At 34.3% G+C, this 25,835-nt stretch overlaps 1 protein-coding gene across 11 annotated transcripts in view; it reads right to left on the reverse strand.

Annotated features, from left to right (window-relative positions):
• The window catches only part of VTI1A (vesicle transport through interaction with t-SNAREs 1A), a 349,120-nt gene that overhangs the window by 272,023 nt on the left and 51,262 nt on the right, over window positions 1-25,835 (reverse strand). For 7 of the 11 annotated variants that reach the window (XM_079137537.1, XM_079137542.1, XM_079137536.1 and 4 more), the window contains exons 4-5: window positions 9,290-9,367; window positions 2,956-2,976 (exon numbers count right to left, since the gene is read on the reverse strand). In XM_079137537.1, the coding sequence (XP_078993663.1) occupies window positions 2,956-2,976; window positions 9,290-9,367 (99 nt within the window). The remainder of the gene's footprint in view (window positions 1-2,955; window positions 2,977-9,289; window positions 9,368-25,835) is intronic. The other 4 variants (XM_079137538.1, XM_079137534.1, XM_079137535.1 and 1 more) reach the window with 1 other exon arrangement.

Raw genomic sequence — 25,835 nt, forward strand, 5'->3', positions numbered from 1 at the left:
AGCTTCTTACATCATGAAATAGCAAGTCACTGAAGGCTGTAATTGAGAAAAAGAAGAGCAAGGGAGCTCTATGTGTTTGGCAGTGACGACTATTTTTAAACAAAATTAAACACTTCCAAAGCTTGTCAAAAATAGTTTTCTAACTCCTAGTTCTCCCTACATGCAGGTTCTAGGAGTAAGAATTGCCCTTTTCTTCTCTGAATATTGTTTTCTACCTTAACAAAGGACTTAACTTCAAACTGGTGATTCTCTAAAAATGGTATTCATCAGATCTGTGAAAGCGGGTTTAAGTTTGCATTTTAATCCAAACTACGAGAAGAGGACTTTTTCTGTTGGTTTTCATATTAGATGAAATCCTAAGTCAAGAGAAAACATGTAGCTACTATAGATTAAAAAACCATTAGTCAATATTGGAACGGACATTCTTACTTGTATGCCAATATATAATGTAGGAAAAAAAGCATTTAAATGTAGAATGTGTTTTGGGATTTTATACCATCCTGGGAGCAGAATTTCTCAAAGAACTTTTAAGAAATGTATATTTCTAAATCATGGGAGTAACTCTTCTTGGGGAGGGTTCAATTTTATCAGAGTAAATCTGTACACGAGAGGGCTATCAGTTTACCAGCTGCCTTCCCACAGGATCTCACTTTGTGTTTTGGAACCTCTTCACGTAAGTCAAACTAAAATCAAGTTCTTATAACAGCTGTGCTATTTACATTGTTCCCTTAGTTGTACATTGCCCTGGTCGCTGTAAATGAAAGGAAATACACTACAGTGGCAGGTGATGCTTTCAACTTGCCCCCACACTCCATCCCAAACTCATTCTCTCACCCACTTCTTAGCCCTTTTCAAAGCAGGTAAGTGAAGCTGTGCAGGAGCTTCAGACGGAGCTCAACTTGTGTGAGGAGCTGTGCAAAGTGGAGAGCTGGAGATGCAGGATTCAAATAGCTCGGCACAGCCAACGCCAGATCCGCTCCCTCTGCGCTACAACTCTGCCTGTAAGCATGCCCCGTTTCCAGAAAGGAGCCCGAAAAGAGCATCACAAGGAAGGGATAGGGCATACTTTGCTTCCAAACATAACAAAACATTGCATTTTGTAGCAGATGGGTGCCTGTCTTCTTAGCATAGGTGCAAGTAAGAAATCTGGGGTAACATTCACTGTACTATTAGAATCCTGACTGGGAGACAATCACTTCTGAGCAAAGTATATGCCAATTCAGTGTCATCATCACCACAGTCTAGTCTATAAATGTCAATGCTACATCCATATCAAAGAATATGTAGAATAATATTTCAGAGCATATTATGCTGCTATTTGAATGATCTAATTCTCCTGATTATAATTTTATTACTGAATACAGTTTCTGAAACATGAACTCCACACCATGGCTGATCAAACTGCTGCTGCAGGGACAACAAAAGAAGGCACCACCAATAATCTATTTTAAGAGAAATGCAGAGCTGATATTTTTAGCTTCAGGAATTAAGATTTGTAATTGCACAGCATTGAATTTTAACAGAAATAAATCCTCTCGCAAAAATGCTGCTTGCAATAAGACACGAGAGTTCATTAATCATATTTGTTGCTTAAATTTGGGGACAAGAGCTATGTGTAGTTTCTTCATATGGAGGCTTTCAAGTCTCCTGGTAGTTCCATTATCATTCGAAAAGTCAGACTCTTTACCTAAACATGAGAATATGCAAATATATACAAATAGATATGCTATCTTGCAGAAAAATAATAATCTACGTAACAGTTAATTATATTCTTTTACTATTACATCACCTTTTATGTAGAAAAGATAAAAAACACAAGAAAGTTGGTGAGTGTGAGGGTGTATTTTGGGGTGTATTTTTCCCCTTCAGTTTGTATATCATCATTACTTTTACTAAGAGAGGACAACATTAAGGCAACTTAAATCAGAAGAGCTGTTGCAAACTAGTATCTACAAGCTTCTAAGTTAATATCTTTACCACCCAGAGCATGATGACTTACCAATATAAACAATTTCTGGGAAAACCCCAATCAATACAGTCAATCTAAACTTGAAAATAATTCAAAGTACACTGATTATTATAAGGAATCAGGCAATTTCTAAATGGCAAAATGGTCCATTATTTTATGTCCTAATAGAAAAATAACAAAACTCAACCTAATTAAATAAAAAAAAAACTACCTTTGAAAAAGAATACCAAAGCATATTTGATAGTTTGAGCATAATTGAAAAAATAAACACCAAAAAATAAACAGAATCATTTAGTACTCTTCATGATATGAGGATAAAATTAACATTGCTGAAAATATTTGCTAGTCCACAAAATAGTCTGGGGTTGCATTATGAAACCAACTTGGAAACTCAGAAAAATGAGAACTCACTTGGGTGCTGTTTCCTAAAAGAGGAAAGTGTTTAACAATGACGTGAGCTCTAACTAGTCTTAGGTATCTATACACAGACAAGTAGAGCATTTATAATGTGTGTTTCCCCAAAAGGATACCAGATTAACCTAAGAATTTTGGGTAAGGGAAAGGAGTTTATCTAAAAATAACATTCAGTAAAGTAAATCAGAATATCAGAAAAAAATTAAATCATATTAACTTCTCTGAGAAGTTAATAAATAAAGCAAACTTGAGGTTGGAGCCTACAGTAAAACCATACTTAGTATAAATATATTCCTTTGTTAGTCCTCCTTTTTTTTTTTTTGTCCTTTAAAATATTAAGTTTTCCCCAATGTCTATAATGAACAATGATCTTTGTAATAAGCACAATTAGGATATAGTAGATTTTTAGAAGACAGTTAACAGAGAAGATTTTTGAACAACAAAGTCAATAGTGTTGCTATATGTAGATTGCCCAGGAAAAATGAATACAAAGATCCACTTCAGATTTGAAAATCAATTTTATAAGGAAAAGTAGAATTAAAGAAAAAAAAGGGAAGCTAGGAAGTACTCACCTCTTCACGTAATTTTATCAACTGCAACATGAATGCACAAAAAAAAGATAAAAAGGAAAGAAATGGCAGGAAAGAAAGATCAGTTGTGTGACAGGGTACAGAATTAACATTGACAATTTATCTGTTTACATGTTTAGCATTTAAAAATCACAGACAAACACATTAAAAGAACCTAAACATAGACTACATGCAGAGTTTTTTGAACGAATAAAGATCACTTTCTCACACTGTCACATTAAACAAAGAGAATAGTGTGAAATTCTCTTTTAAAGCACATCTAAGACACCATCATGAAATAAAGGGGAACGACTTCATAGAAGTCTATATTATAAAGAAAGAAAACAAGTTTACTGTTCCTCTCTTCTAAGAATGTACCACTGAAGAGGTTTTGTATATACAAGTTTTCAGGATGTTTCTCTATTTGGAATCTTGACAAGTGATTTCAGATTTTACCAACAAATGAAAATGATTAATAGCTCATGCTTTGGTTCCAGTAAGTACCTAAAACAACAAACTATGATGTGGGTGAACGTCATATGTGAATTCACTCTAGTAATAGGATTGCATTTGGAGGTAAAATTATTTTAATTGAGAATAAAGTATGCCTGTACTGATAATACTTATTTAGGATGTGGCATCAGAAAATATTCCACTATCCCTAGAACTACTGTCTATATCAGAGTCGATTTTTAGATTTTCATTTTGCTTAAGAGACTACTGGAATCAAATGGCAGGCTTTCATTTTAGTTCTTTCTTTCTTCATTTTTCAATTGTCTTCATCCTGTAAACTGGGCCATCTTAAAGCAAGGAACTCTCTTACTTCATTTGTAAGTGTGTCTTCATTGATACTGTAGTCTGTTTCACTAAAGTCTAATCAAAAACCATGCCCATTAGGAAATTCTCCTGTGATAACATTTTAATTCTCCTATATGTGCCATTTTTCTATTACCTTAAATGTAACAGATAAAATTTTACTTAACTTTGTAAAAGCTTGAAAAAAACATAATTACATGACTCCCTCCTTCCAGGGGTGGGTGTTTGTGTATGTGTGTGTGTGTGTTTGATGCTATTCTAAACCACAAATATCACTGTATAGTTGAGATGACTATCACAGTTTCTGAAATGAACAGAAATTGATACCCATGTTGTAACAGACTATAAACCACATTCTAGGTCTGAAATTTGCATTCTCAGCAATTCAGGTATATAACTGATAATTTTTAAACATCCAAATATCTGTAACATCTGTTATAACACTTGACACTGCAGGCCAATAAATTAAACTATTGCTTTGGGAGAAATGTGCTATGAATTGCTCACTATAAGTCTCTCTAAAAGTATCATGTTTACTGTAGCCTGGAATTCAATGCTTAATGCTGTTTTTGTCTAGAAATCCAGGCAGGCAGCATACATTCCAGCTTATTCTGTTATTTCATTTGCTATAGGAAAAGTATTTCAAGTACAAAAGAATGAAATTTCAAAATTGTTATAACACTTTATGAAGCGGGTACAGGATTTACTATGGAATGTCTCATTGTGTATTTAAAAATAATGACACTTTTACTATCATACTTTCAAAACAGACCAGGAGTTGTCCTTATTTTTAAATACACTCTTTCTCTTAGCAGCTATCCACTGTGTACCAGGAAAGCATACCATCAACTGACATGGAAAGTTAAAATTCTTCCGCAGAAGGAGGAAAATTTTAAACTAAGACACCTGGCCTATCACATATTGGAATCTTTTTCTTTGCTACTTGAACATCATGGGAGAAAAAGGCCAACATTAATTCTCAGAAAGAGACGATCTGGGAATTGATCGCATAGCCTTCTTTTCTTTCTAGGGCACCATTCTTTAGTTGACTATGATACTTAAAGGGCCAAAGTTTAAAACTACTCCTCAGCAATAGAGACCATTTGGGGCATGCCACCCTGCCATAATCAATGAGTGTTTAAAAATGCTACCCATTTGTTTTTTCAATAGGTTCCAAACAAAAAACGTTCTATCTTGTTTGTGCTGCATGGCTGCATTCAAGCTCCACACCGGATTTGTAGCTAAGCTAGGTAATGGGAGGGTTTTTTGTTTTTTTTTTTTTCAAATCTTTTTTTCAGTTAGGCGGAGAGTTATGCATTCAAGTAAACAAAAGATGGTCTATTTTTGAAAATTAACAACGAATGCGAAGACTAGACCCTAAGTACTGATTTCGTATTTTATCGAGCTACTAGCTCCATCATAGGCGACATGAAAGTGTGCAATACCACAATGTTGAGTTATGATAATCAACATCTTTTTGAAACAAAGATTTTTTTACCTCCAATGCAGAATTTGATACAAGAGGTAATCTGTTCCTTTGTGGGCTGAAAAAATCTGGTTTACGCTGGTTTGAACCAGTGGAATCTCTTGTGGTTAAGCCTTCTGCTGTGACTAAAATCAAACCTGCACTGCAGAGCATGCGAGGGTTCATGCGCGGGCCTGTGTGTGTGTGTGTGTGTGTGTGTGTGTGTGTGTGTGTTGCATCACGTGACCCCCAGAACTACCGAATTTTTTTTTTAAAGCTGATAACACGACTGCCGTCTCTGTCCGCATACAGATAACGAATAAATGCTGAACTCTATTAAACGCCCTTTACACATTATCGTGGGTCGAACACACAATTTTCTGAACTTATGATGACAGTCTATTTATTTTGCTATAAACCCTCAGCACGTAACGAACAGATTTGTGCCTGGTAATGATCTGCTCTGCCAGGGCTATATGAAATGATACCGACCTTCTTTAGATCTTGGGAATTAAATTGACCGACTTCACCCCCTGGTCTGTAGCTGAAGTTTGACACACTTTATGCACAGCAAGCCCAAATCGGAACTTAAGAGAACCATCTATTAAAAAATTAAGCAATCATTATCTGCTAAATATTGCTTTACCACAAAAATTTCCTCATGTTTAGAGCTGTCCTACTCTTTATATATTTTTTGAATCTTCTGTGTCGGATTTACTCAAAATCATCAACCAATATAATTTTACATATAGTAACTGTGAGACTACTAAGTTCAAAACTAGTACTTGGAACATTTTATTTGCCCCATTATCACACTCCACTATGAAAGGCTTTATGATTTCATTCTATAAATTGTTTTTTTGTCCTTTTTTGGGACAGATTCTTATGAAAGGAAATCAAGTTAAGAAGCATTTAAAGTTTCCCTCTAAATGTAGCATCAATACATTCAAGAACTCAACTCATAGAGAAATCAAATGTTGTATTAGATGGCAAACAGGATATTTTAAAAGAACAGAATGATAATGCTTAAGACAGAAGCCCTTGGAAAGCTGAGAACCCAACAATACTTTAAATGTGCACAGTAGATGATTCTGTTCCTTTCTTATAAACCAAAATGAGCTATATTTGATTGCATGAAATAAGTGTGGATCAGAAATGAACTAATATGAGCAATAAATCTGGAAATAAATGAAATGTGCATTGTATGAGGTACTTTAAAGATACATATGAAAATTTCTTAAATGTCTGAAATGTTGGCATTTCCAATGATGGCAGAAATGTTTATATACTGAAGAGTAAATTAACATAATTTATAGTTAATTGGAAGATTATATGCTTAAACAGTCAGGTTTTTGGTGCCTAAAACCCTATACTACAAATAGCCAGAATGAGAAATATTTGCTTCTGCATTCATATTTGTCCAAATCTTTACAGAGAAGTCACTATGTAGGGTGTATGTGTATGATGCACTGAAAATAACTAGTCAGTATTTCCTTCCCCTATTTGTAATCATTGCTATCATTTCTTATTTTGTTGTCTGATTTATATATTTTAAAATGACAGATAATTTCAATTAAACAAATATTGATCACTTTGTTTATCTCCAAATTTTACCTGTATATTAGTTTACCATAAATACATGAAGTTCTGAAAATCAATTTGTCAACAATTAAACGTAAACATGTCTAAACAGAAAATATTTTTTACATAAATTAAAGGGTATCCCACCTAGAAAAAACTATTTTCTTAGTTTCTGAGCTACAAAATTAATATGAAGTACTAATTTAAAATATTTTTTCTTCAAAGAAAAAGTTTCTGTTGTGATTACTCAGTCTAAATGAAAACTGATGCAGAATAAAGTTATTTTCAAGTGACTATACCTGGTTAATGATGTGCTTTGAGAGAGTCTAATTTCTGTATTATGATGAAGAGCCACAAAACAAAATTTAATGATTTCATTATGAAATAGAAATTTTGCTGGAGTTGCCACAAAATATCCAAAAAGCATGGTCTCTTTGAACTTTCAAGCCTCATTCAAATCTTAGACTGAAAAGTTCACATAAGTAATAATCTATCAGTTACATATTCTTATAACTTATCATACTCTATTTATTAAAGTGACAGCTCCTTACAACTAAACTCCAGGTTCTCCAAGCACTTTCAGAATTTGTAAGTTTGATTTATACAAGTCTAGGGGAAATCTCTGCATAATCACTTTAAGGTGACAGAAATATAATTTGCAAAATCCAGAAAATATTAACTCAGATTTTTGTGGAATATTTTTCTTTAGGCATAAAAATCATACTTATATGTACGCAAGGCAAATATTTTAGGCACATAAAATGTCCATTAGGAGAAGTGAACATGCTTTAAAAAAGGGATTCCTGTCACAGAACTACAACATCCATTACAATGAAGGAGTCTAAGCTAGACAGGAACACCCCCTTGCTTTCTATTTCCTCGACATTAGGCAGTAGTTTCAAATGAGGGAAAGATCTATAGCTTTTTAAAGAACTGACACAGGAAATATGCATTCACTTTTTTTTTTTTTTTTTTTTTTGCAAAAAAGATAATGCTTTTTTGCAGTGGCTAGGAGGAAAGTTACCATTCATTCATTCAAGAGGTATAAGCAATACAAATCTCACTTTAAAAAAAGGAAAATATTTTTCTCTCATCCTCACATTATTTAATCTATTATGAGTAAAACCCCTTCATCACATCACCCTTTCATGTTTGATGTGCTATTTTTTTCCTTTTAGCTATTCTCACATTTCAATCAGAGAAGCTGAAATCCCAAGTCAAATCTGAATGTGTTTACATGTCTGAACTCAAGATGATACATCCAAATAGTGGAGGAGCCGAGAACTTCACCAAAACAAACACCATCAGCTCAGTGATTCTTCTGTTTTTCTGGTTGGGTGTGGCAGGGGGCGGGGGGAGTGGGGGGCTTCCTTATAAAGCAACATCCCTGTTTGTAATATTAACATTACAGTAGATAGGAATATAGTATCAGCATATATGGTGATATTGTATTAGCAAATATAATCTATTTGAAATGGTAAATACAGTTGTGTATTGACATGTTGTTTAACTATCATATTAAAATTTTGGTTTCTTCAGTGAATGATTTGTGTTCAGTTTTATTTAGGCAGAGTCGAGAGCTTTAGAATACTTGCCAAAGTAACATTAATAAGCACATTCAAGTCTCGCTTGTGAAGTTTCCTGTCATCATTCAGTCTCTAAATCATCTTTACATTCTTTGAATCATCTCTACACTCAAGTTTTGAAACATTTTTAAAAAGTCATATATTATCGATATAAAATTATGAAGTCTGCAGTATTAACTCAAAGAAAGAAGTAGAACATTAATTAGACTCATGACACTAGAATGTGATCCAATGAGAACTGACAGCCAAGTTGCAAGGCCCTTTTAAGAAGAAACTATCTTACTTATTGCCTATGCAGATCTTAAACTGCAAAAAGGACTTATCCTATTATTATTATTATTACTATGATTTGACAGAAGCAAGATAATATTACCATTATCTGGGTATCCAAGTTGGCACTGGTACTTAGAATTTGCATTTTGGTGAATGTATTTTTAAGAAGCTACACAATAGGAGACTGAGCTGCGCTGCTGAATTTTGAAAGCTTACTTTCATTTGTTTTGCTGCAAGTGTTGATTTAATTATACTGCATTATTATCAAAGCTGTATTATGTACTTTTTTATTCCTTTTACATGTGTTTGAGGTGAAGACCTTGGCTTTGTCTGCAAACAGTGTGTTTCAAGTTATTCCTTAAGTACTAAATAATAAAGAAAAGAGAAGAAAAGATTTTTTTAAAAGATAGCAGACAGTGATCACAAGGTAAAGGGTTAAATGTAAGATCTCCAAGAAACATTTTGAAGTTGATTAAGACTCCAGCTTTGCATTAAACAGTATCGCTTCCACATGAGTTGCTGCTAATACTGTTAAGGAGCAGCTTGAGAGCCCAGTGTGCCTGTGACCTCCTTCACCCTCCAGCCACCCACCGGGCCTTCCTGATTAGCATTCTACCTGGTTCTCTGAGGAATTCCCATCATCCCCTAGGAGCTCATTCCGTACTTCGTCACTGTAGGCGATCCGTGACCTTTTCTATAAAACAAAACAAAAAGGGAAAGAGCGAGATGAACGTTAGAAAGTAAAGGCTTCGAAGCGTTATGGTATCAAGGCTGATCATCTCAAACCTCGAGAGCCCCCTAATGGAAACCTATTGGTGAAAATCTGCAAACCAAAGTTCCATAAAGTTCCTGAACTTGAACAGTTTAATGTAAATGAGAAGTTTTTAAAAATGTCAATAATGAAAGAAAACTGCATTGTGCACGTAGTCTATTAATATTCACAAATGGGTTAGAACTTGTATATTATTCTGTACATCAGCATTCAAATAAAACCACTAAACTGAAAGAAATGCAGCTAAATAGCTGAATATTTATAAACCTCAGATTGTAATTAAAAAAACAGTATACTGTAGCAGGAAATGGACTGTACAATTTAGGGCTTTAAAAATTCTAATTCTAGGATAATAATTATATCTCCAGTTCTATTCTGGAATGCCTGGACTAGCACATCTATATTTCTTTCATTACTGTGATGCTACTAATCAGAAAGAGAAGGAATTTAAAACCCATCCCCTATCCAAACAATATAATTTAAATATTTCCACTTCTCTATAAATTATGGCTTAAGGAAAAGGAGTGTGTGTGTGTGTGTGTGTGTGTGTGTGTGTGTGTTTGTGCGTGTGCACGCGCGCACGCGTGCGTTATGTGTGTCTGTCTGGTAAAGCAAATTAAAAATTTTCAGTCCTAGTAAATAAAGGCTAGTAAGCTATGAGTCAACCTTTCACAATCCCAGTAATAAAGACAAGTGGGCTGAGTCAATGTTTCACACACTGAAACTTTGTTTTACAAGAGATCTACCCTCACTTGTAAAGTTGGAGGGACTTCAGCAAGCAATTAATGAATTATCTAAACGGATACACAATTTGGAAAAGCTAAATGACTCTGAAAATTAGTTGTGAAACTATATGTGGTCCTCAGGTCCTGGAGCACCTTCACTATTTCAGACCCAAATTCAGATTTACAAGTTAGTTTGTAAGCTTTCTGCTTCTGAGCTAAGCAAAAATGGTCAACTGAAAAATAGAGTCATCTCTTTCTCACTTGAGTCTACACTTCGGGGACATAAATTTCTTACCTGTTCAACTGTGATCTGAAAAGTATTGTAGTTTAAAAGGATTATCAACTATCCATGAGCAGAAGTCAACAGTAAGATTTCAATTATGTTTTTAAATTAACACTGCGTGGCCACATAGAGACCATAACACTGTAGACATGAAATCATATCATGTTGGAATTTAAAAGGAAGTTAGACAAGAACAACCAGAGGATTTTTTCTCAATTGTTCCAAGAATGGCACTTGAGAGAGAATTTAGTTCATTACATACCATTGAAGACTGGGGACTTACAGTTCTAGCAGAGCCCAATTAAAAAAGGCTTAATGAAGTATAAATAAAAGAAAAAAATCTATAACCCCCATTTTTAGGGAAAAAAGTTTCATGGAATTCTAAAAGTAGTTATAGTCAAACTGAGACTAGAATCTAGGGGGCCTGTTAAAAAAATCACCTCCTATGCCATTACCCTATGGAAAGACACAGAAAAAAACAGCAGACAAATTGCAAAACGTTGCAGTATCAAGGAGATGGTGGCATCCCCTTCCTGCCCTGAGTCTCTACCCCAAGCCCACCACAAACATACATCTTTGCACACTCAATAAATCTGTAAGGAGGTAAATAAAACTACCACAATGTTGTGGAGAGAAGGACAAATTAGAGAAGTTGCCATTAACTGAGGTCTGTAAGTCATCTATATCAGTCTCCTGAAAATTTAGGATGCCCCAACTTATTCATCTATGAACAAATCCCCCTGACGTTTCATCACCACAAGCAGCATATTAACATTGCTTTCCTTACTGTATTTACTGAAACTAGTATTAATTAGTTATTTCTATTGACTTCATGCAGAACTGCATTTTAAAATGCTAATTACAAGGATGATCTACTTCATGGCCTTAATACAACATTTAGACCAAGCCAAGGCTTTCTTTTGCCCATTTGGAGATCCCCATTATATAGTAGTTTCACTCTAGCTAAGCAAAAGTATTTTATGGCATTAAAGGAAATGAGAACCTTTAAACAGGCTGTGGTATCAGAGCTGCTTTTTTAATTATTCATTTCATCACTATGGGGGACTAAAACATTCCACAGTATGCAAGAATATCATATGGAGATTGTTTTTGTTTTTCCCTTTTTTCAACAAAATACCAACAAATTGGCAAAGATTGTTCAATTACATTATATTCTTATTTTGATTTAGTATACTTCAAAAGAGGAAGAAAATTACAAATGTGTATCCCTAAATGTCTAATCTTTTGGTTAGATTGTACTGCAGAATGTACTGCTTTTGAAAACCAGCAATTAAGAGCATGCATGCTTAGCAAGAGGAGACCTAAGGATTATCTGCAGTTGAGGGGTGGTCCCTATCAATGTCATTCTTTACCACTGGGATGGTAAAAACTGGTCATTTGGATGGCTTTTCTGGATGTAATTAAGCAAATGATATGCTGAGTTTAACAAAGTGTTCTCTGACAGGATTGACTTAAAGAAAGAAAAAGACAACTCATTTCAAATATCAGAAATAGTTACCCCCTTGGAAATGGCACAACAATGCTGAAACAGAACTCTTTTCACTTAAGTTTTGTCTTATAAAAATAAAATAAATCACGACTGTGTTATATTAGAAATCATATTTGAATGCCAACATTGGTTATATTCTCATAATTTCTTAAGGTTTAAAATTTTCAGTAAACAGATTGTATCAGCCATAATTTAGCCAGCAAGACCATCACTAAACTAATTGAAAACCAAAAAAAAAAAAAAAAAAAAAAAAGGCAAAAGTCCTCTGAATGACAGACTGCTTATTTTAGGCATAATTTTCCTTCAAAACATCAATACATTCTGCTACCTTTTACGGAATTTTAAAAAACCTCATGCTATACATCTAAGTATCTATATAACACTTTAATTTAGAGGAGTCAAAGTTAAGGAAACTAAAATTTCTGCTGTATCTTGATAAACCTAACTAAAATATTTTTTACTTTATTATCAACAATATAAAATCTGTACTTTAGCCAAATGCAAGCATGAGAATTTGAGCTGGAAATGTCACACATTCAGCTACAGTTTGAAGGAACCCAATTCATAATGCATTTTATAAATAGTTAATGACTTCTATACATAAGCTAACCAGGCAAATCAAGAAATTGTCAACATTTTTAGTCTTAGTTGTCAGTTCCCACTGTCTACTGGTGCTTTATATGTGGCTCTGGAGAAGACAGAAGCTCTGTGCAGTTTGTAATCTACTTCAGTTTCTGGTCTATACCATAAGGGTGGAAAAGCTTCAACTGCCAATATTTCTCTCTCTCTCTTCCTCTCTCTCTCTCTCTCTCCCTCTCTCTTTCTCACACACAACCACACACAGGTGTGCACACACAAAGAGTGTTAAATACAAGAACATTACAGTTTTAGTTGTATGCTTATGTAAAGCTTATTCCTTCTGACTTAGATAGTAGACTAAATACAGTTGGTCAGAAAATCTACAGAATGTATTTAGACAAAAATACACCAAATTAACCATTGTTTGTGACTTAACTCTAAGAAGTGAGATGCACAAAGTTTTAATGGCCATTTTAAACCCATGACAAAAGTGAGTCTGTGGTTATAAAAGCAAGAATTTCAGATTCAAAGAGATCGTCAGTTTTTCACGTCATATATGGATAGGACTTTTGCATACTGATTGGCTGATTTTCTTAAAGCCAAGTTCAAATAGATACACTTGTTCAGGTCTGTCTGGAAATTTGGTTTGAAATAATCTATCTACTTGACCCAAGCCTTAACATTTCCCAACTGAGCTGAATGTGTTCATGGACAGGCACTGCTAAATTAGAGACAAAATGAATTAACTTAGCTTAAACTAATTAAAACCTGTGATCTGTGGTCCTGTATCTTGTATGATTCTGTATGTGAAACAGAGTATACATAACCAGAATGAGGATTCTAAAGCCCACCATAAGCAAAAACATAACAATGAAGTTGGTTTATTACTAAAGCGTATATGAGAATTTAATTTCCATGGCGTGCACATGGCAAAGCAATTGCTTAAATTGCCTCACCTGGGAATTTAATACAATGTTATCATCAGACCAGCCACATTGTAAATAGATTTATAATGCTTTCCATGTGCTGTTCTCTGTTGCATATGAATTAAGTAATGATCTGGTATTACAATAAAATCAGCTAGTTCCCACACCTGGCAGACAGGATATTTCACTAAATTAATACCCATACAGCCACATCACAAGGCATGGGAGAGGAAAGCATCTCAGAGGCATTCGACTTGAGTTTTACCTGGGAAGTGAATACTCCCTGGCCATGTACAATGTCACTGTATTGAATGGGCTGCTCAAGACAATCTGTTTCTAACATCTGCATCACAGAATTAAGACTTTCTCATTCCCATTCAATTTTAGTCTAATTTCCTTCATTCAGGACTTTAATTGCTAATCAGCAGTCCGCAACATTCACAAACACCAAGAATGCCCTTTATTCTAATCTATGTGCTGCAGACAGCCAAATAATTGATACAAAGTGCAGTTTGGTTTTGGTAAGTAATGAAAGAACAGCTTGTCCTACTTCCTAATCAAATTGGTCTATCGAAGAAATGGTTAATAGATTTCTCCGAAGTTCTAAAAAAAATTACACAGTCTGGCCAGACTTTTCCATTGCTTCTACTGTGTTTTTCAGTCCCCGTATATTTAATAATGCCCAAGGTTACCAGGTGATACATCTATTAAAAATTGCTATGCTTTCATAGCCAAAGAATTTAACTGCTCCTGTTATAATTAACACTTTGGGATATCTACAGAATATGGTGAAATTATATTTATTAGCTATCCATATAATTGTTGGCATTCATTTTTTACCTAATTTTATCGGGTTCTAATTAAATAATATCATAGTACCATGAGACCCAGATGGCATTCTCAAAATATATCTATCATTGGCACCAAGTATTCCATTTTTAACCCCACTTCTATTTCTCCGCAGCCAGTTTTAGCTTTTTAGCCACACGTTTCACCGCACCAAGACTCAAAAAGGCTCACCAATTCAGGACAGGAAACTTACATTTTGGAGGAAAAAATAAAAAGGAATTTATGAATTCTTGCTCAACACAATACGCTCTGTACTGTATAAAGTTCTAGCACAAGGAATTTAAGTCTAAACATATCATACTATATCATTTAAGTAAAGGCAAAGTGAAACTTTCAGGTAAATGTTAGATGCCTAAATATTGTTACAATGGAAAAACACAGGCACTGAATGAAAAGAACAGAACAGAGATAACATTTCAGTATGTGATCTTGGTCAAATTGAGATTTCTGAATATCAGTTTCCCTATCTCTAGAATAATGGTGCTAATATTTATTTCTTAGGGCTGTTGTGAGAATTTAAATATTAAAAACAAATGGAAACATATCCTAAAACCTTGGCTGTTAATCTTACAAATCATGTTCATCTGAATATTAATTGATCATATTGAAAAGGATGCAATAAACCAGTACACACATATACGGCTAAGTATAAATTAGTGCATCCTTCTTAAAAAATGATTTGCCAACATATACCAAGAATAGCTTTAAAAAGTCCATGTTATTTAACCCAGTAATTCCGTAAAATTGTGTCTGTCCAATTCCTTATTTTATGGTGCTGCAATTTTTGGATGGTTTCCAATAATAAAAACTTTACTGCTTTTTTTAATGTTATCAGAGAAAGTGAGTTCCAATCTGTTTCTTTTAAGTAATCATTCCACTAAACATGACTTGCTCTTACTCTAGGGACTGTTTAGAGTTAAAGGTCAAGTCCATTCGCTGGGAAGTGCACATGCCACATGTCGTCAATACTGTAACATTAATAAAAGGAAAGTATACTTTCTATCTATCATAAACTCCTGGCCAATGGACCATACCCAAGCCACTGGAGAGAAAATACTAACACACACTGCTGCTAAGCTACCACCAGAGTTGCAAAAGCAGGTTAACATGAGAACACCAAATAATCCATTGTTGTATGTAATACCAGAAAAAGAGATTTGAAATTTAAAAAAATGTCTTTTTATCATAAGCACTCTCATTTATTATTTTTGTTTGCACTTTCAAACATTTGACATGTTTGAAATGAGTATTATGTTTTGGCTGTAAATAATGAGACAAATCATACCACCCTTCCTCTTAATTACTTTAAAATTTTAGTTATATGTCATATGTGAATATTTATAAGAATATGATAAGGTTATATATGTGTGGACATGCATAGGGACTCTCACAGACCCATATGCAATCCATTTGGAAAAAGAACTCCATTTGTTTTACACAATGCTAGAACAGACTTTTATTTAGACTAGGAACTCTGACCACATTGCTGCTATATCATTTAATGATTTACAAAACAGAGAGCCCAGAAATCAGGTAACTGCACTTCTTCATTTCCTCTCCCAGCATTTCTAAATCTTAGCCTGAAGTTTAAGTTTAGCATTAGTGGTTCAAAACGCATCATAAGTTAGCTAGTATCATGGCCCCATTTGTCTGAATGTGCTTGTAGTTTATGACTTTTGACACTGCTATTGAACACAGTGTGGCTGTGTCTTAAGTCATGTTGGCCTGTCAATCAGTAATTAAGTTAGTTCATTCAGGAAATCAGCTCATGATAGAATGCCCAGATGTTATTGTTAGCATCTGGAATAGTAAAAGTATGCCGTAGAACAAATCTAATTCTTTAAAGTCTTACTGAATGTAAAATAAAATAACTCTATAGACTCTACTTAAAATAGTCAAAATGTTTACTATTTTGTTTGTTAATGATCTACAAATGTCCTACATACCTCCAGTGGAAAAATAATACTCTGATGAATGAATGCTATGTAACAGATGCTTGATTTATATTTTTAAAATTACTGAATCAGAGTATATCAATTAATATAATTAATTCACATAATTCTAGTTTCCCTATGAAATTGTCTAGTACTGGGAAAGAAAAGTGATAATTAATTGAAAATCTGTCCATAGCTATAAATTCAAGAACAACTGATCCTGAGGACTCTGTAAATGACACTGAGGGATCACATGAGGCATCATCCAGATCGTGGTACAAATTCACAGATGAAGGGTCCTAAACCAGATGAGTGATCTACCTGAGGCCACAGGGTGAGGAAAGACCTACAGAACAAGGACACAACCCCTTTCCCACTGCTGTGTTCCTCAGGTGACTCTACCACCAAAACAGCTGGCATGGTCCTACCCTCTATTCCACAAAGCCAAGGTTGGCTGGGCCATTCACCCAGTTCTGTGAACTCACCAGCTACAAAGTTGATTAGCTTGTTTTTTATTCTGATCACCCCCCTCCATAATAATAGTAATGATAGCAACAGGAATAATAAGCCTTTACTTATACATTATTTGTCAACAACATCTGGAATATTGACTACAATATATTTTAGAGTTCAAGGATAACAAATGCTTAAGGTAAAATGTTTTATTTGATAGAATAAAACATCTGATTTCAGGGGTGAGTCATAACCACACCTATGGATGTTAGTTGTCAAGATTAATCTTCAAAGGTTGCACCATAAAGCAACAAAAATCTACCCACATGGCTCAGAGAAGAGCCACACAGTTATTAAGAAGAGTTAAGAATCTTCTGCTTATGAGGCTGGGATTGTAACTCAGTGGTAAAAAGTGCTTGCCTAGCACATGAGGCACTGAGTTAGATTCTCAGCACCACATATAAATAAATAAAAACAAAGGTCCATCAACAACTAAAATAAACAAATAAATAAATAAAGGAATTTCCTTCTTACCCACTAGTTCTGCTGACTCTCTGTATGGTTACTTAAAATTCTACACCGGTGCCAGTCATCTCATAGGCAAACAATTTTTATAGCTTTTTTTTCCCCCAAGACTTACTTTTGGACCCATGTTGTGACAGATTAAAGAAAATAAGTAATATACTATGCTACAGTGAGGTTTTAGTGTTTATAATTCAGAAATGAATGATGTCTTTTAATGCTTTATGGACACAGCCAGTAAAGCTGTGATGCTTAGGCAAGAGGAACAAACCATTTTAGCCCAAATTTTCTGTGAAAACATTTTGAAGGTTACTTCTCTAACAGGGTGACCCAAAATGAAAATATAATAAAGTAAGTATAAATACTAATATCAGATTCATAAACATGTAAATAAACATGTTCTTCCTAAAAGATTCTCCATTTTGAATTGAAAAAAAAAATCCTGCCTACTTAGGGGCTTTGCTCTATCAATTAAATGTTTTCTTTTGCATCTTCAACATTTCAGTCTCTACTTGTTCTTTCATTCAACTTTATAAACATTTCTAAGTGTACCCCAGCTTTGTATACTTAAAACATTATTTCCCAGCTAATGCCCAATCTCTTCATCCTGTACCTTCTTAGCCAAGCTGCTGCTTCTTTTTAAAATAAATTAATTAGTTTTTTGTTTACTTGTTTGTTTTGGGAACTAGGGCTTGAACCCAGGGGTGCTTTAACACTGAGCTACATTCCACACCCTTTTGGTTTTTTGTTTTGAGACAGGATCGCCCAAAATTGCCCAGGCTGACTTTGAACTTTCGATCCTCCAAGTTGCTGGGATTACCGTCGTGCAACACCCCATCCAGTTTAGCCAAGCTTCTTGAACGAGTATTTTACATGCACTAACTCCACCTATCACGTCCCAGTCACTTGCCAACTTACTACAAACTACATACTTTCCTACCGCTCTTCAGGTCGCCCCAGGATCATCAATGATTTCCTAGTTGTCAAAATCACTGGCTACACTTTTTTAAACGAACTTTTAATTTTGAGATAGTTACAGATTTATACAAAAGTTGCAATGATAGTAAAGAGTTCTCATATAACCCACACCCAGTTTATCACAATTAGTGAATTAATCATTCATTATTGTACATTATTCTAAAGTCCATCCTTTTCTCAGCTCTCCTTGGTTTTTAACTAAGGTTAAACATTCTGCAATGTATTTAGGAGTCATGTCTCCTAAGGCTCCTCTTGGCTTATATGGTTCTCTCAGACTTTCTTGCTTTTGGTGACCTTGACAGTTTTGAGGAGCAGTGATTAGGCATTTTGTAGACTGTCCCTCAATTGGGATCTGTCTGATGTTTTCCTCATGACCAGACTGGAGTTCAACATCTTTCAGAAGAAGACCACAGGGGTGAAGAGTCATTTTCATGACATCCTATCAAGGTTACGTATTATCACTGCTTACGCTGACCCTGACCACTTGGCTGAGGTGGTGTCTGTCGGATCTCTCCACTGTAAAGCTCTTTTCCTCTTCTGTACTATACTATGTGTGGTTCACATTTAAGGCGTGGAGGGTTATGCTCCATCTCCTTGAGGGCAGAGAATCTACGTAAGTCATTTGATACTCTTTTGCATGGGACATTATCTACTGATCATTATTCAATTATTTATTTATATCACTATGGATTTATGGATATTGATTTTCTACTTTGGCTTTATAATCCAATACTATTTCATTAATTTGTTGCTTAAATTGTGCCAACTTTGACTCTAATGATCACATTTAGTCCTTTCCTTCAACCTATCTCTCCGTGTCATTTCACATTACTGCCCATTTTCAGGGCCACCCTCCTTTGGAATTCCTCCTATCCTCTGGTCTTACCTCACTCTCTTCATTGTAACTATTCTCTTAGTCTTCCCAGAAATGCTAGTATTCCCTAGGTCGCCTTCCTTGGCCCTCTTGCTCACTTGAAAGATCTCATCTATTCCCACCATTCTAACTATCACTTAGAAGCTGGAACATTCTACCCACAAATCTAATTCCTACGGGCATCTTAGCCTAAAGGTATCTGAGACTTAACACAAACAACATGCTTCTATTTAATATTCCTCCTCTGGCTTTCTCTAATTTGAAGGACGGTATTAGCACGCACATGTTCTTCTTAGATAAAAACCTAAAATGTTATCCAACTCTCTCCTTTACCTCCCAAATCCAAACAATCAGCAGACTCTACCAATTAAACCCTTATTTTTCAGAATATCTACCTGGGCCCTTGGCCATATTTCTAAGATGTTTGTTACCTAATGCATTAGTCCTATTCTTTCCTCATAACTGTGGTCACTACATATTTGTCCTTTTTATGTATGAATTATACTTGGGAAGCACTTCGACAGAAAGACCAACATGTTTTAAGGCAGAGGCAAACCAATAGATATAAAGACTCAGCTCCTCACCTTGGGGAGAAAAGAAGACCCCTTCAGCACTATCTTCGGCAGAATATCGAAGCTACAAAACAATCATGGCCTAAAGATATAACTTATTTTAGAATAGGAATGTTAAAATAGAAAGCACATGCATTCAACAAAAGCCAGTATGCTATGGGAAAATGCTAAGCAACAGAACTCTTATATGTCAATACCACATGTCTCTTTAATTTAAAATACAGGCATATCTTATATCAGCTATTTTATTGTTCTTGTGAGTTAGATATTTCTATTTTTTATTATGCAGAAGCTAAAAGACCACCATTTCAAACGAGATGATGTGCATGCATATTTCTTCTTTTCTGATCTGTGGACCTGAGGAATATGGATTACCTCTGTTATCTGCACGAAGAAGCTGTGCTACAAGCCTGGCATTCAGTTTGCTTTTATCTCTGAGACCCCAAATTGTACTGTTAGGCAACAGAGGGCACTTATCTAGATTGAACTGTCATACAAATAGATTTTTGTCAGCCATTCAATTTGTATCAGGGAACATGCCAACAAAAACAAAACCCAGCAATTTAAAACAACAAACCTATTCTCTACTGACAGGAACAAATTGCTGTATTTCAAATGAATAAGAATTACTATAGATCACATATCCTGTATGTGGGTGCTTCAGAAAGAAAAATACTCTTGGAAGTAATATTGTCTAGTTTTCCTGGCAGTAGTGTAACACTGAGCAAGCACACAGGATGCTAAAAACTAATAAATACATAAGAGAAACAAAGACCAATAGGAGTTAAAAGTTACAAGAATAACGAGGCTATCTTATAAAGTTCCAAGTCAGAATTCGGTGGCTGTATAGAAAAAGTTACGTTGCGCTGTACTTTGAGTTTGCTCTCTGGCCCCTGGGGGCCTTCCAGCAAAGCAGGGAGTACGTCTGCCCACAATGAGTAGTGACATCATTCTCCTTGGACCTAACTGACTCTGCCCATCTTCAACACTCAAAGAAAAACTTCAGTGAACTGACCTCACCAGAGCAACACCACATCACAAACTATTTCAAGAAATATTCAGAGTAGGTCTATTCAAAGTTGATATTAATCTCAGACACTATCAATGTTGATAAATAAATAAAAATATGGCAATAAAATTTTTTACAATTGAATATCAGTTTTCCCATCAGTATCTAAAATTATTTAATATCTTTTCCTTTATTAGTTTTGTTAAGTCACATCTTCATTCTGGATCTAATGTAGCTAATCCTACAGTCTTGGCTTACACTTATGCAATCATGAACTATTGCAAGGGAAATAAACAAATAAATAAATTCAGTCCTGTGGTTCCACATTAAGCTGAAACAGAAAATAAATAAACTCACGGGCCAAAAACTTCAATTGAACCCATGTCATTTTACTGGATAGAAATCGAGTTAGTTCAATTATTTAATTGAAAATATTTAGAATCTGAAAATGAGTTTTCTTCTATTAAAATTATTTAACGAGAATTTAGTACTTTGCAAAATCCTGTAATTACATCACATGGCAAAGCTCCGGCATCATGTATTGTAGCAACAGCTACTTATGTCAACTTGAGGCTTCATTACAGAATAGTCAACAAAAATACTCTATTACACAGGTATGGAAGACTCTTCCTAATGACAGGTACAATAGATGAGGACAAAAGCAAGGTCCAATGTAATGCTTCAAGTTACCTCTACATTTTGGCAAGTAATATAGCAATGAGATGCTATTTTTATTTTGAAGGGAGTTATAAAATTACTTTAAAAACATGAAAAGATGCATGATTATGCAGTTTTTACTTAAATGACTCAGAAGAAAATTATAAATATAGAAAGACTTACAGAGAAAGCATGACAGATGATAAAGCAAAATGTTAACCATAGGTAAATATATATTATGTCCTTTGTTCTATTCTTCAAATATTTCTGGAAGTTAGAATTATTTCCAAATATAATATCCAAATATTAGTGGAAGAAAGGAACAGAAGTTCTGGCAAGCTAATTTTCAACAAGTAATTAATGCCTGAGATTAGGAGAACGTCAAACAAATCCTTGATTAGATAGATAATGTTAAACAAAAATACAAGACAATTTTCTTTAAAATTCAGACAATTTAAATTATTCATTTTCACCATATATTATGGTATCTTCTTTTTTTCAATAAAAATATAGGACTTCAAAAAAATAAATAAAAGAACTGACTTAGAAAATATATGGGACTTCATTTAAACACCTATAAATCAGCAAAATAATTTTATTCTTTAGTCCAACCCTTAATATAGATTTAAATTTATCCATGTCAGAGAATTTAAAGTTATCAGTACAAAATAAAAAATAGGGCTGGGGATGTAGGTCAGTGAGAGTGCTGCCTAGCCCTGGTTTGATCCCTGGAACTTCAAAACAAACAAAAAAACAAAAAATTGAACAAACAAAAAAAAAGATTATGTAACATTTAAGTAGTTGGCAATAAAATGCAATTGTTTTTCTTCATTTTATTTTATAATAAAAGATGTGAGGACAGTGATTCTAAATTAGATTGCTTATCACATAGTAATACAGGATTTATTTATTTATTATTTTACAAAACTTCCTAGAGTAACCTAATATAAATCTCCCTGGAAAGAAATAACACTAACCTAAGATCTTTACCATACTCAGAGATCACTCTCTAATATTCAAGAAGGAATACACACTTTGGGGTAGTTAGACAGATGCCCACTCAACTCTGACTTGACTTGGCAACTAAGGCATTGCTGATCTGTCTAATTTTGACTGTGATAGCACTGGACAGGGACTGAATGTAATTCTGGTCTCTGAAAAGAACACAGCCAATTTTGGTGCTCTATAAATATGCAATAATAATAGGACCTCAGGGCTAGAAGGGACCTTGAGAGTCCTCTAGTTTGCCTTGCTCTTACATCATCCGACACTGAGTGCATCTTACAAAGACCTTGGAAAAGAGGTCCCTTAACTTCCACAAAGAAGCTTACCAACAATAACTGGTTACTGTCAGGAATTATTTCCCTAAACTGCACTTAAATCCACAGTACTGTAGTTACACATACAGTAGAGACCAACATACAGCTGCTGACCACACTTGGCATAATAGCTCTTCACAGACTTGAAGACACTTAACAACTCTACAACTTTCCATTCGGGGAAAATGATCCCAGGACCTGTCTTCATCTGTCTAATTTTCCAACCCTTTAATCATCTGAGGGGCATAGCCCAGAATTTTTTCTGAATTATCTTTAGGCATAGTAGTCCCAATTAGATGCAGAGATAGACAAAAGAGTCTTCCAGAATCTAACATGAACCAAAGTATACTCAATCTAACTCCTACTATGTAAACTTCAAGGACAGTCCTTTTTCTTTTTTATTTCTGCTCTGAATATGTTTCATATCATATATGCACATTAATATGTTTGGTGTGGGGGAAGGATTAAAGCCAGGGCCTCTTGCATGCTGGGTAACTGCTCTACCACTAAGCCACACCACCCCCCACACACTTCACTTTTTAAAAATTTTATTTTGCTAAGTTGCACAGGCTAGCCCCCAACTTGTCACCCTTCTACCTTGGTTGGTGCACTACCATGCCTGGCTGATAGTTTTTGGTAAAATTTTACTAGCTTGACACTCTACTTTTATATAAAACATATAACATACAATAAAAATTCCAAGACGCATGAAAAGAAAAAAATAACACCTTATTTTACAGAAGAGAAGAAGGGACCATGTCAAACTAAAATTCAATATCCTGTGTATATATATCAATCAAAAATGCTGGTGAAATACATAGAAGAAGTTTTTGGTCAGGTAAAAGCTGAAAGAATTCATCTCTAACATTAACCTCCTGAATGTTAAAAAAGGGATCTTTAGATTGGACTGTAAGAGGAAAAAATATTAGGAAAATAGGTTTTTCCTAAGCATGTGCCATAAAGGCCACAGCATAGGAAGAAATAAAATGTAAGACAACAAAAGTAAAAAGGATGGGAGGCAGGTAAATGAAATTCTACTGGGTGAGGTCTTATACTGTCCGTGAAGCAAAATACAATTGTTTGAGAATTATAATAATAATAACATAAATACTTACTGTAATCTCTACATGAACCACCACAAAATAACATGAAGAGTTATAACTAAAATGTTAATGAAGAAGATGGAACCAAATACTAAAATTTATGTGTTTTACCCAAAAGACAACAAGAAATAAGGAATAAAAGATCAAGCGTACCACAGTGTACGCTCAGCTACATGGGGTTAGTGTGTCTGATAGAGCAATATTTAAAAAAAAAAAAAGTAATAAAGAAAAAAAAGTGCCCACTGACACTACTATTAATTAACTTTTTACTGGAAATACTAGCAATCGTGTTGTAGAAAAAATTATAAGTATAAAAGTGGAAACAAAGAGGTAAAACCATCACTACTTATAAGACAACATATCTCAAAAATTCAAGAAAATAAACTGAACTGCAAACAATAAGGGAATTTAATGAGGTAGCATGCTACAAAATTAAAAACAGAAATCAATTCATATATACAAACAATAACCAGTTAGAAGATATGGTCAAAGAAAAGTCCCTATATAAGGTAAAAACATACAAGCTAAAATGACCAGGAATAAATTTATTTTATAATCTCAAGATGTAGAAAGTCTTTGAAATTATGATTCTAAATATAGATCTATAAAAGATTGATAAATTTTAAACATATAAAAATAAAATGTTTTGAAAGGCAAAATTTAGAATGAAGATAGAATAAATTTAATGTTTAAATTTAAAATAAATTTATTAAGCCAAACAAAGGGCAAATGAGAAACTGAAAAAAACATTTGCAAATTCCTTCTTTAATAAGGGCTAATCTTCAAAACATATTTTAAAAAACCCTCTAGAAATTAGTAAGGAAAAGGTAAACATTCAACCATCTGCACTCCCCCCGCAAAAAAAACTAGCAAAGGAGAAAAAGAGTTCCTGAAGAAACATGAAAAGCCACCCCATCTCACTCATAAAAGTTAAAAAAAACTACAATGAACTACCATTTTACTCCTGTCAGTCTGACCAACATCCAGACATATGATACTTCATTTTGTAAGTGATACTGTGTAAGTAATCAATTTTCCCATGCACTGACAAAGGGGGTATAAATTAGTACATCTCCAACAGGGGACAACTATGAAAGTATTATCAATATTGCCACTGTATACATTCTTTGGAAAAATAAGTCTACTTCTTAAGATCTTTGTTAACTTAAGAATTGACACAGTTATTCGTTTTTAGCACCATGTACAATAGCAAAAGCTTATTTACATAAGATTGACTATATATATTTGGTAGATCCAAACAATGGGATACTATTAAGCTATTAAAACAAAAGAATTAAGAAGCTCTTCAGTATATATAGTATGTGCTGTCTTTGGTATGGTATGCCATTTTGTTGTTATTATTTAAAGGGGGGAGTATGTGTTTGTATTTGCATGTATATATATATATATATATATATATATATATAAAGAGAATCTAGAAAAGTAAATCATTAATAACTAGTTATCTGGGTTGGAGATTTGGGAGGAAGGTGAAATGGGGAACAGGGATAGGAAGCATGTAGAAGAGAGGACTTGCCCTTTACATCTTTATAATCTTCATAATTATAATCATCTTCATTATACTAGCACCACCACTTTCAGAATCTTCTAGGTAAAAGTTTTCCAACATTGTAATGTAGAACGTCAGGTTGTATTTTTAGGACAACGTTTCAGCTCTTGCCTATGGATACTTTCCAGGATAGTTCAAATAATGGGAAGATATTAGGCAAGAGGTTACCAAAGATTTCAAAACAGTGTGATCTTTTGGACCATGGACCAGTTTCTCAAGGGAAAAAGAAGCATTGGTTGGAATCCCATTTTGGCCCCTGTAAGAAGAAATAAGGAACCCAATCAATCTTTTCCATTCCTAGTTTCTGCAACCTATGACATCAAACTTACAGCATGAGTGAGATAAGTAATGGTAACTAGTGGCCCCAAGGATAATAACTAAAATATACTATTTCATATGGATGACAGCAAATAATAAAACTTCCAAAATGGAGGAATTGAACAATAAAAGATGATTTCTATCATATATTCCATGGGAATTAAACATTAATATAGTGGTTGTTCTCTTAAAATCTCTCCCAGAGCCAT

Source organism: Sciurus vulgaris, assembly GCF_902686455.1.
Source record: "Sciurus vulgaris genome assembly, chromosome: 4".
Taxonomy (NCBI): domain Eukaryota; kingdom Metazoa; phylum Chordata; class Mammalia; order Rodentia; family Sciuridae; genus Sciurus; species Sciurus vulgaris.